This window comes from Psammomys obesus, unplaced genomic scaffold (genome assembly GCF_907164565.1).
Source record: "Psammomys obesus unplaced genomic scaffold, mPsaObe1.curated_primary_1811, whole genome shotgun sequence".
Classification (NCBI taxonomy): Eukaryota; Metazoa; Chordata; class Mammalia; order Rodentia; family Muridae; genus Psammomys; species Psammomys obesus.
Genome location: NW_026590061.1, coordinates 3,477,156 through 3,488,401, shown reverse-complemented (window position 1 = coordinate 3,488,401; position 11,246 = coordinate 3,477,156). Strand labels below are relative to the sequence as shown.

At 52.4% G+C, this 11,246-nt stretch overlaps 1 protein-coding gene across 1 annotated transcript in view; it reads right to left on the bottom strand.

Annotated features, from left to right (window-relative positions):
- Bcat1 (branched chain amino acid transaminase 1) overlaps positions 1 to 10,762 on the bottom strand; it is a 68,736-nt gene extending 57,974 nt beyond the window's left edge. Inside the window, exon 1 of the mRNA XM_055605600.1 lies at positions 10,614 to 10,762. Within this exon, the coding sequence (XP_055461575.1) occupies positions 10,614 to 10,619 (6 nt within the window). The 5' untranslated portion in view covers positions 10,620 to 10,762. The remainder of the gene's footprint in view (positions 1 to 10,613) is intronic.
- Between the last annotated feature and the right edge of the window lie 484 nt (positions 10,763 to 11,246).

Here is an 11,246-nt window from a genome sequence, read left to right as displayed (position 1 = left end):
AGGAAGGAAGGAAGGAAGGAAGGAAGGAAGGAAGGAAGGAAGGAAGGAAGGAAGGGAAGAAAGGAAGGGAAGAAAGGAAGGGAAGGAGGGAGGGAGGAAAGAAAGGAAGGAAAGGAAGGAAGGAAGAAAGAAAGAAAGGAAGGAGGGAAGGAAGGAAGGAAAGAAGAAACGGAGGAAGGAAGGGAGGGAGGGAGGAAGGAAGGGAGGGAGAACGGAAGGAGGGAAGGAAAGGAGGGAGGGAAGAAAGGAAAGGAGGGAGGGAGGGAGAAAGGAAGGAGGGAGGGAGGGAAGGAGGAAAGGAGGAAGGAAGGAGAGAGGGAGGGAGGGAGGGAGAGGAGGGAGGGAGAGAAGGGAGGAAGGAAGGAGGGAGGGAAGGAAGGAAATGGGGGTGCCGAGGAGGGTGCAGTGTGCCCACTGCAAGCCTGCTATGCTCCCTGAGGTGCCCTAGTCAAAAAATACAGAGCCCAGACATGAAAGACCGCTGCATGTACGTAGTCCTAGTCTGTGTGCCCGGCAAGCGAGGCCCAGGAAGCACATGCAAGCCATATGAATGGGAAGTAATCACCACAGGGAAGGGGGGGGGGAGTGTGGCTGGTGGCTGACAAAGAGCAAAAATTCTCAGCTAAGGGAGAAATGGGAATTTGGAACAGCTATACATTCTAAAACATATGGAAATGTGTTTTAGGAAAACAGGACAGGCCCACACTGCACGGGAGCACACGCCTGTCATCTCAGCGCCTGGGACACACTGGCAGCAAAAGCAAGCTCTCGGTCATCTGGGAGTGGAACACAAGTCTTTCTCTTCCTAGCACTTGGGAGGCAGAGGCAGAGAAAGTCTCAGACATTTGGGGCTACTTAGTGAGAGCTTATCTGAAAAAAAGAAAGAGCTGGGAGTCAGCCTGGACCACATGCAGCTGTCTCAGACTGTTAATAAGTTAACGTACATATGCAGTGACATTGCGGAACTCCGTCCTCTGAGCAGGACACACGAGCTTTCAGAACTGTCGCTCAGGCAGGGCTTTGGGACACAGCTGCCTGAACCGCTCCTGTTCGTGAAAGTAACCCTTGTTGTATCAACTTTTGGGGGGGAGGTGAACAAACATCAGTCAATCCCTGACAGGGTAGCAACCAACGACAGACCCACCACCATGGACGGCTGATTCACAGAGGCTCCATCAATGATAATTTCCTACTTTCAGATCACTTCCCCCTTCAGGAGGGAGTTGGTGACAGCTAGACTCCAAGTGAGGGTCCCGTGACCCTCCTGGTGCAAGCTGCACTTGGAAGTGTCAACAGGTCCATTTCCACTACCACAGACCTGGCTGTTGTTCACTGCCCAGGCAAGGGAGTCTCTGCTCTAAACAGTGTGTGGATGGCCCTGAGGAAAAGGCCACACCCCTCATCCATGACCTCCTGTCTCTCAACAGAACCCCTCCAAACACTCATTAGTTCACAAGACTGGACTTGGGTGAAGTCACTTCTTTCATCCGCCATCATTCTGGCTACCCTTTCATTCTACAAACTGCTGCGCCCTATCAGGCACCCCCCTCTCCGTGCTGTGTCATTAAGCCCACTGCAAACACCAGCCTGCTGAGCGTACCCATCAAGCTTCCTGAGGCAGCAGCCCCAAAGGCATGCCTGGTCCTGGCGTGCTCCTTCTAATGCCTTTGCCAATTTGGGCAGGGAACTGTCAATCACACATCCGAAGGAGCTATGTTCATCTTTAGGGACCTTGGTGCTCAGGTAAAACTGGACCCCGGCTTTGTTGCAGGATGTTTGATCACACTGTGAACCCCGAGATTGTTGTTTACAAACAGGGAAAACCTGTTTCTAGTTGAGGTGTGGCTCATCCCCAGCATACAGCTTTAATCCAAGAGCTTTCTGCCTGAACAGGATTAAATAAAGTCCATGATAAGTCAAGAGCAAGCAACCAGTTGACAGGAAGCAAACATTAAAAAATACAAAAATAAAAAATAAACAGAGAATAAAAGGAAGTCAAGAGGATGGATAGAGAGGATCATGGGAAGCAGAAGGAAGGGACATTCAGTTTGAGGGGTTTTTTTGAGATGGCATGGAGAGGAAGAGCTTCCTTTTGGGGGCAAGAAGGGACGTCAGCTGAGAAGGAAGGTCAGCGGATGCTTCCTCTGCCCCTCTGAGCTTTTACCTCAGCATCTGGCTCCCGATTGGTAAAATTGAACATTTGAGATTTTGCTAAAAACAACACTGGCTTTTGAAGGTAAGCCAGTAGAACGCAGAACTGGCGTTCAGGCAAACACATTTTTAAGAGTTAAGAGGAACAGAGAAGGCTGGGGAGGTGGAATGCTTGTCCGAGGCGCCCAGGGCTCTGGGTTCAAGTTCCAGCACTGGCAATCTTAAATGGTAATAACAGTCAATTTTGGGAGGCCGGGAAGGTGGCTCAGTGGTTAACAGCACTGACTGCTCTTACCGAGGTGCAGGGTTAGTTCTCAGAAGCCCCATGATGCCCCAAAATCATTTGTAATTCTAGCTGCAGGGCATCCACTGCCCTCCTCTGCCTTCGCAGCATCGGGCACGTGGAACATATACAAACATGCAAGCAAGCTACCCACACACATTTAGAGAGAGACAGACAGGCAGGCACAGAGAGTGAGAGAGAGACAAAGACTCAGTAAAAAAGATCCACCCAAGAGCGTGATTTAGCGTCTCCCAACCACAGTCAAGCATCAGGGCCGGAGACATAGATATCATTTTAACAGCTCTTAAGTTACATCTCAAAGGCTTGGCAAGAAACTGCTTTTCCTTTTTCCTCCTTTTGCTCTAAAATAAATATGCAGTTTCTTTAAATTTACTTTTTAAATAATTTATTTTTAAACAGCGTCTCATTACATAGCCCTGACTAGCCTGGAACTCACTACATAAGCCAGGCTAGCTTCAAAACCCACGATAAGCACCTGCCTCTGGCTTCTGAGGACTGGCATTTGAAGGCATGCCTTACCTTTCCCAGATAAATGACTTATGCTTGTTTTTAATTGTCTGTGTATGTATGTGCCTGTGAATACAGAGCCTTCCAACACCAGGAGAGGACGTCGGATCCCTCTGGAGTGCCAAGCTGTTGGGAGCCAGCAAAGATGGGTCTAGGAAGTGAGCTCCCGTCTTCTCTGAGAGCAGTAAGTGCTACAGAGCACTGAGACCCTTTTCTTTTCTTTCTTTTTTTTTTTTAATAAGTAGATGGGTGCCGTAGTTGCAACTGCTGGGATCCTGTTCCACCCTGCTGGGAGTGAGTTCTGAGTGAGGCAGAGCTGGGAGGACAGACAGGGATTTACGGTGGCTCGATTAGAGTAGAGGACGGATCAGGACACAATCGACTAAGTTATTCATTCTTTCTGCCCCAGCGACCTCTGTGGCTTTCCATTTGCAGTGAATGCTTTGGTTTTTCTAGAGGGTGAAAAGCATGTGTGAAGGAGAAGAGGGAGGCCTGTCTGCCAAGATGATCCCTCCCTCAGATGTTCTCTGCCAGGCAAACCTTGGGGAGATTTAAATAAAGGCTTACCAAGGACAAAACCAAAGGCTGCAGACATGGCTCAGTGCGAAAGGACATTTCTGCCAAGCCTGACGACCTGAGCTTGATCTCCCAAACCCACAGGGTGCTGGAAGGGAACTGACATTCCCCCCCCCAAGTCAGACTACGTGTGAAGTATAGACACATAGACACACACACAATAAACAAATGTTCTCTCTTAAAAATCACATTTTAAAGACCTGGTTTGGCTTCATTTTTATTTTACTTTAAGACAAAGTCTCACTATGTAACCCTGACTGAAGCCTAGAAACTGGTCAGAGTGCTCAACCAACACATTGACTGGAAGGAAACCAAAAGACAAATTCAGGACACTAAAGGGCTTTCAGGAGAGCTCTGTCAGCGCAGCAAGAGGTGTGTATTTGTAGATGGTAGAGGACAGGCAGAATTACAGTAGGATGTGGGGAAAGGGGCCTGTCTTCTCTTGGCATACAGGATAAGTTATTTCTTCCTGGCACCAGAGTTCCAGCCTAAATCGGGACAGTTCTCTAAAATCAAGCAGAGGGCATTTTTCTTCTTTCTTCTCTTTTCCTTCCTTCTTTCCTTCCTCCCTCCCTCCCTCCCTTCCTTTTTCAGATTATAATACACCGTTTCCCCCTTCTCTTTCTTCCCTGCAAACCATCACCCATGAAGCAGATGGGCCTGCAGCCGACACCACAGCGTCTTCCACATTTCCACATGGTGTCTCTGGATGGTCAGGACTAGTTTTGAAATGCTTAAACTCCTTCTGACTTCTGCCTCAGTGTGGCAGCCCAGGAAGCGCCTTGGGTGGGATTACAAGATTACCAGCTAAATCCAGGAGCCACTGTCTGTGCTGGCACAAGAGACAGCTGGTGAGAGGCCTAAGCGATCCAGGAGGAAGAAATGCCTTCAGCAAATGTCGATTGTTCTGAAAGCTTTGCTCCTCAGCCACTGAGAGGCTGGGGCAGACTCAGGAGAGAAGTTACTCTCCCTCCAATGCTGCCATAATTTTCCCTGTCTGTAAGAATCCTGCCTAACTGTAAGGACTGGTGGAGTAGTGTCCTATGTCCACCCACAGGCGTCTGCTGCCCCAGGGCTCCTGTCTTGAGTACCATGGTAACAAGCAGGACCTACTTTTCAGAGATGGGGAAAATGGAGGACTTTAAGCAATCCACCCTGCGCTGTCTGACAGTCAGGATGGAGTGCCCCCATCAGGGGGACACAAACTGTCTGCCCTGAATGGCTGTGAGTTCTGAGTGAGGCAGAGCTGGGGGGACAGACAGGGATTTACGGGTGGCTCGATTAGAGTAGAGGACGGATCAGGACACAATCGACTAAGTTATTCATTCTTTCTGCCCCAGCGACCTCTGTGGCTTTCCATTTGCAGTGAATGCTTTGTTTTTTTTTAGAGGGTGAAAAGCATGTGTGAAGGAGAAGAGGGAGGCCTGTCTGCCAAGATGATCCCTCCCTCAGATGTTCTCTGCCAGGCAAACCTTGGGGAGATTTAAATAAAGGCTTACCAAGGACAAAACCACAGGCTGCAGACATGGCTCAGTGCGAAAGGACATTTCTGCCAAGCCTGATGACCTGAGCTTGATCTCCCAAACCCACAGGGTGCTGAAGGATCTGAGCCCCTCAAGTCAGACTACATGTGAACCATAGACATGCACACACAGGCACGCACTTGCACACTCGAGCGCGCACACACACACACACACACACACACACACACACACACACGCACTCCTAACATGGACTTCAGTGTGACTGACTCCATTTTGATTTTTTAGCCTGATCAGTCATTTCTGCTGGCTTTACCCAAAAAGTTGGAGACTGAGAAATTGACTGGCCCCCAAGCCTCTCTGTGTGGTGGTCCTCTTTGGAAAGTTCTGCAGGTTAAAGAAACTAGTTCAGTCCCACATTTCGTTGAACAGTTATGACACTGGATGGCTGCCATGCTTACTTCTGTTCCAGGGCAGTGACTTCATCCTCTTTTAAATGCATGAAGTCAGATAATTTAGGCAGACCTACCATGGTGTTGTTTAAAGGTGAGAGCATGTGCTGTACCTCTTTAATCCCAGCAGTCAAGAGACAGGCAGATCTCTGTGAGGCCAGCCTCACCTACAAAGAGAGCTCCAGGCCACACAGGGTCTCAAGGTTGGGGAGGAGCACAGGGGACCTGCACCATGATGAAGGCCTTAGATCCTAGCACTCGAGAAGCAGAGGCAGGGGGATCACTATGAGCTAGAGGCCAGCCAGGTCTACATAGTGAGTTCCAGGCCAGTCAGAGCAAATAGTGAGGCCCCATCTCAAAAGACCAAACCAAACAAAACAGGTTTTGAATGTGGCTGTCAAGGTATGTGGGGTCGGGGAGTGTTTGTTCCCTGGAATAAGTGGGATGGAGATGTGTCCAGACCCAGAAATCTTGTCTTGAGATCGGCAGGAGGTCCAGGTAGCCTGGTAGTCAGGTTAAGCTTCCTCTCCCTTATAAGGTCTTGTCCAGAAGCACCTGGAATTTTTCCTCATGCAGATGAGGCTCCAAAAACCTTGGATTGGCCAATGATGTGCACTTACCCAGAAAGCCCCTACCCACCCCTCAAAGGTTTAAATAGCCTTTGTTCCCCTAATTAAACAAGCCAACTCGCTGAAGCTGCCTCCACACCACACTCTGCTTCTCACCACGCTCACCACCCCTGAGGTCCTCCCTTCTCAGCGTCCATCAGTCAGGGTCTTGGCTAAAAGGCAGGGAAGCGGAGCCTGGACAGCAAAGGCAGTAACTTATGGTCAGCTGAGCCCTTTTAGTAAACTGACTACCTCCTCTTTACTGGGTACTTTGCCCTAATCCAACTCCCACAGACGCCTGGACACACAAGTGTCACTGGACGTCTGCTTTTTCTTGTTCTGGCCAGTGTTAGCGTGCTCCTACCCTTCCTGAGCTGTGCCTGTAAATTCCGAGGTTCCAGGCAGCCGTGAGAGAACCCATCTGGTGCCTGTTCACTGCACTGTCCTTTCCTCAGCCCCTTGCCACTGCTAATTAGGGTTCTAAAACTCAGGCCTCAAATGTCATACAAACACTCGCTCCTAACTACTGAGCCGCTTCTCTGCACCCTCACTTAGAATTTTTATGGGGAAGATGCATACTGGGTCTGAAACTCTTTTTATTTATTGTTGTTTTGTTTGTTGATGGCCTCGTGTAGCTCAGGCTGGCCTGGAATACCTGATCCAACAGTCTTCCTCCTGCAGAAGCAGTTGCAGGTAATTGTCATCTTTTATTTTAGTTGTCGTCTCTGAGGCTTACTGTCTCCGTCTGCTGACCTAGGCCTAGTCCTGGAGCTTCCAGCCTCCGTACAGTCTCATCTAGGGCTAGAATGTTTCCAGCCTCTGAGACTCACTGCTGAATAAGCTCACCTTTCTCGTTCTTTCTGAGCTCTGGGCTGGCTGGCTCACTTCAGCTGTTCTGGCTTAAACTCCTCTCCCAGCTGATTTATTCAATCTGGCCTCCCTCTCTGCCTCTCACTGAACTGCTCTGCTTGGCCTCAAACTAAAGCTAGCAATCTGTTCTAATCTTGCGGCTCCTTCTCATTCTCTGGCTCCGTCTGTCTTCACATATATCTAGTTTGTTCTCTCTTCAACCCGTCTCTGTAAAACTCTCCCAGCAAACCTGCCTCTGAATTAGAGGAACTCAACTGCAACGAACCCACCTCCACTTCACCGCCTGTCAACACTTAACCAAACTGCCTGAACAGCACTGACTAGAACTCAGAGAGCTGCTTGCCTCTGCCTCCTGGATTAAAGGCGGGTCTGTATTCCAGCCAGATAACACTGACCTGCAAGGTCTTTGGATGCAATCTCTTGCTGCACAGTCATGTTTGAGTGAACGTTCCTCTACGGTTTGCAAAGCAGGTGTGCTCCACCACCCGCAGAGTCAAGAGCTCCTTTGATGTCATGTGTCATTTGTGAAACCTGAGCTGTGTATAGTTCAGGGAGCAGAAAAGAACCAGAGCCCGAGCTCTGCAGAGCATAATTGAGGCCTGGCTTAATGAGAGCCCTGGGCAGAACTGGAAAGGACACTTGGCCTTGAACTGAGGCCGCTATGCTGTGTGGCTGTCCATCTCCTGAGAACACTGGCTAGTTACCCTTTCCTGGTCGGCCAGAGCTGCACACAGGAAAGCCAGTTTCCCACTGAGGTTCCTTAAATGTTCAGATGCAGCCCGGACACTCAGAGTTGAAACTTTCTTCTTTCGTCTAATTGGTTTCCCTTTCTGCTTCTAAAGAAAATGGGGCTATTTATTGCCAGTCACGTGGCACAGTTTTATCTGTTAGGAAGTGTCATACATGACAGTCTCAGTTTAAAGAGAAGGTGAATCAGGAGTCTTTCATATTTTTTAGTGCTACAGACATTTTTTTATTCTGCTTTTTCGAGGCAAGGTCTCATGGAGCCTAGGCTGGTCTTGTACAATCTGTATAACAGATGGCCTAGAGCTTTTGAATTGTGAGAAAATGTTCAGACTCTCATTTGTCCCCCCCAAGCTGAAGAAGATGGCTCAGTAGTTAAAAGCACTTGTTGCTCTTCCAGGGACCAAGTTTAGTTCCTGCGCCCACACCATGTTGCTCACAACCGCCTGGAACTCTAGCTGTAGAGATCCAGGGGCCTCTCCTAGCCTCTCTGCGCGAGCGCACGCACGCGCACGCACACACACACACACACACACACACACACGCACACACGCACACACGCACACACGCGCACACACACACACACGCACACACGCACACGCGCACACACGCACACGCGCACACACGCACACACGCACACCCCGTGCAGCTGAGCTCACGCCACCTGCTGGCCACATCAGTGCTCACAGCCTGTGACTCTGCTTTTCTCCCACGTGGCCCCTTCAGCAGGGGCAGAGGCTTACAGTGATGAGTCTTAAGTGCTTCATGTGCACCTCACAGCAACCGGGGGACGGAGACTCTGCCTCTGCTGTCAGCCGCTCTTTTCTCCAGAGTGGCAAGTGACGGAGTCTCTGTGGATGCAGGCCGAGGGCCCAGGATGTCAATTGTGGTTGGGAGGAAGAACAACTCAGGCCGATGGCAGCTCAGAGGAGTAGTGCAGGCACAGGCACCCCCCCCCCCACACACACACACACACAAAGAGTCCGTGAAATGGCTCCACGGGCAAAGGTGCTTGCTACCAAGCCTCATGTCTTCAGTTCTGTCCTGGTGAACTCCGTGGTGGACAGTGAGAACAGACACAATGCTTGCCCTGGGGCCTGGATGGGTGGTTCAGTGGTAAGAACACTGGCTGCTCTCGAAGAAGCTGGGTTCGAGGCCCAACCTCTGTGTGGTGACTCACAACCTGTAACTCTAGTTCCAGGGGCGCTGACCTCTTCTGGTACACACGTGGCGCACAGAAACACCTGCAGCCGAACACACACTCACATAAAAATACATCGTTTAAGTTAACAAGGAAATGTGGCTGGCAGGCTTTGGAGGAATGGAGGAAACTGTTGCCAGTCACCCCATGGCAACGCGGCAGAAGGCTCTCTATGAAGTACAGACGCTGAAACCCCAAAAGGCATAACCAACGCAGACGGCCAGGCAGCTTCCTCCGTTATGCACTGGAATAAGGTCTGGATAGCCCTAGCCCCCTCTTGGTTGGTCACAGCTTCCAAGCAGTTCCTTCATGGACACACAGGAGAAATGAGGAATAAAACCTACAGCCAGGAAAACCGAGGGAGTCAGTCACGGGCACCCGGAAAGCAGGATCAGCTGGGATCAAATGGCCGCTGCTAACTTCCTTCCAAAAGTTCCCGACCCGTTACAGATAAGCTTCGGGTTCCAGTGAGCTGAGAATAGCTCGTACACCCAGACTCCCCGAGCCTCCCCTCTAGCTCAGGGTGTCGCGGGCTGCTGTATAGCCAAGGATGGCCCTTAACTCCCGATTCTCTCCACCCCACAAGGGCTGGGGCTCCAGGTGTGTGCTGAGCATGGCTTTCTGGGACGTTTTCTAAAACTTTCCATCCTTTGTCTCTATGACTCAGAGAGCAGCTAGCGGAGATGACGCCCCACCCCCTCCCGACCAGGCAGCAGCCACCCCAGAGCAGCCCTTCACTGGTTCCGCCGCGCCGCGCCGGGCCGGGGGCCGCAGCTGGGGGCGGTAAGCCCCTCTGCTCAGCGAGCTCGCGGCCTCGGGCTTTTTCCCGTCCACAGACCACGGAGTTTGCGAACTCACATTTTAAGGTAGTTAGGCACAGAACGAGCAGCTGACTAAGAAAGAGCGAACACAATACGTGCGCGCGTACAAAAAGCACAGATGCACGAGATTTAGCGGGGTAGAGGTGTAAGGGGGAGAAGAGCCACGTCCGTCGGAGGCAGGGGAAGGCGCGGTGTGAGCGGAGACCCGACGGGAGGCTTCCGCGCCGTGGGGCTCGGGCAGGCAGCGGCTAAGCCCCTCCCGCCTCCGCCGACCCTGAAACGTGGCTGCGCCCCGCTGCGCCCCAAAGCCCACGCTTGATTACAGGAATCTTCCTTCCGGGAAGCTGGGTGACGGCGCGAGCGGCCGGGTGCCGTTTCCCTTAGGAAAGGGCGCTTTCCAGAGAGCCAAAGCCCCGGGAAACAGCCTGCAGGCGCCTCTGGCTGGGCTCGGGGCCAGCCCCCTCGGAGTGGCCCTAGAACTCCGCCCGCCCCACGCTCCCGTCCTTGGGGGATGCTGACTCCCAGAAGCTGGCCTCGGGACGGGGAGCTTCGGGCAGCCGAGGGTCCTCCTCCGCCTCCGCTATGCCCAGGCAGGAGGGCACCCCTCCGCGTCCTCCGCGAACCCCGTCTCCGGCAGCTCAGGCGCAAGGGCTCGTCCTCCCTCCCTCGGGAGCGTGTGGGACAGGCTCCGCGGCGTCCCCCGAAGCTGGGGACCGTACGCGCAGACCCCAGGCACGAGCCCGCGTGGGAGCATCTGCGGGCGGAGGCGAGGCCGGGGGCCCACGCTTGGTGGCCGAGGACAGAGAACAAAGCAAACTGGTCCTTCCATCCTCCCGTCTCTGTCCGGGACGTCCCGGGGAGGTGGCTGCATCCAGCCTGAACTGAGGAACACACTTACCTTCATCGCCCGTGGCCCCTGTCGTGGCTCCAGCTCCTGGCTGCGGATCTGAGCCTCCTCCCGCGTTGGCGGCGGCACGGCGACACGTGGCGCTCAGGGTCCTGAAGCGGGGAGGCTGGAGAGCTCGGCGCGCTCTGCCACAGATTGCATCAGCGCCCGCCCGCAGCGAGCCGCAGCCGGCCTCCGGCTCACTCCAGGGCCGCGGACGCAAGGATGAGCGGGAATTTTTATCCCTGGAGGGGAGGTGGCAGGGGCGGAAAGCTCTGATAGCATCGTTGCTTTATTTCCTCCCAGCTCACTGCCGAGAGGCCCCGTTCCTTCCCTCACCCCACCCCACCCCCCAACCCCCGCTGACCTGCGCCAGGGTGTGGTCTTACAATTTAGAAGTTTGAAGGTATATTTCTGGATAGTAAGGAACAGGCTGGGTTTTTCTAGGTCGGCTGAAATACAGACCCGCCTTTACTCTCAGGAGTCAGAGGCAAGTAGGTCAGTTCTAGTTCTAGTCAGTGCTGTTCAGGCTCTTTGGCTGAGAGGTGTGTTGAGACTTGAGACACGGTGCAGGGGAGGTGAGTTTTGTAACAGTTCAGAGGCAGTTTTTACCGGGAAAGTTTTACAGACGTTAAATACAGAACA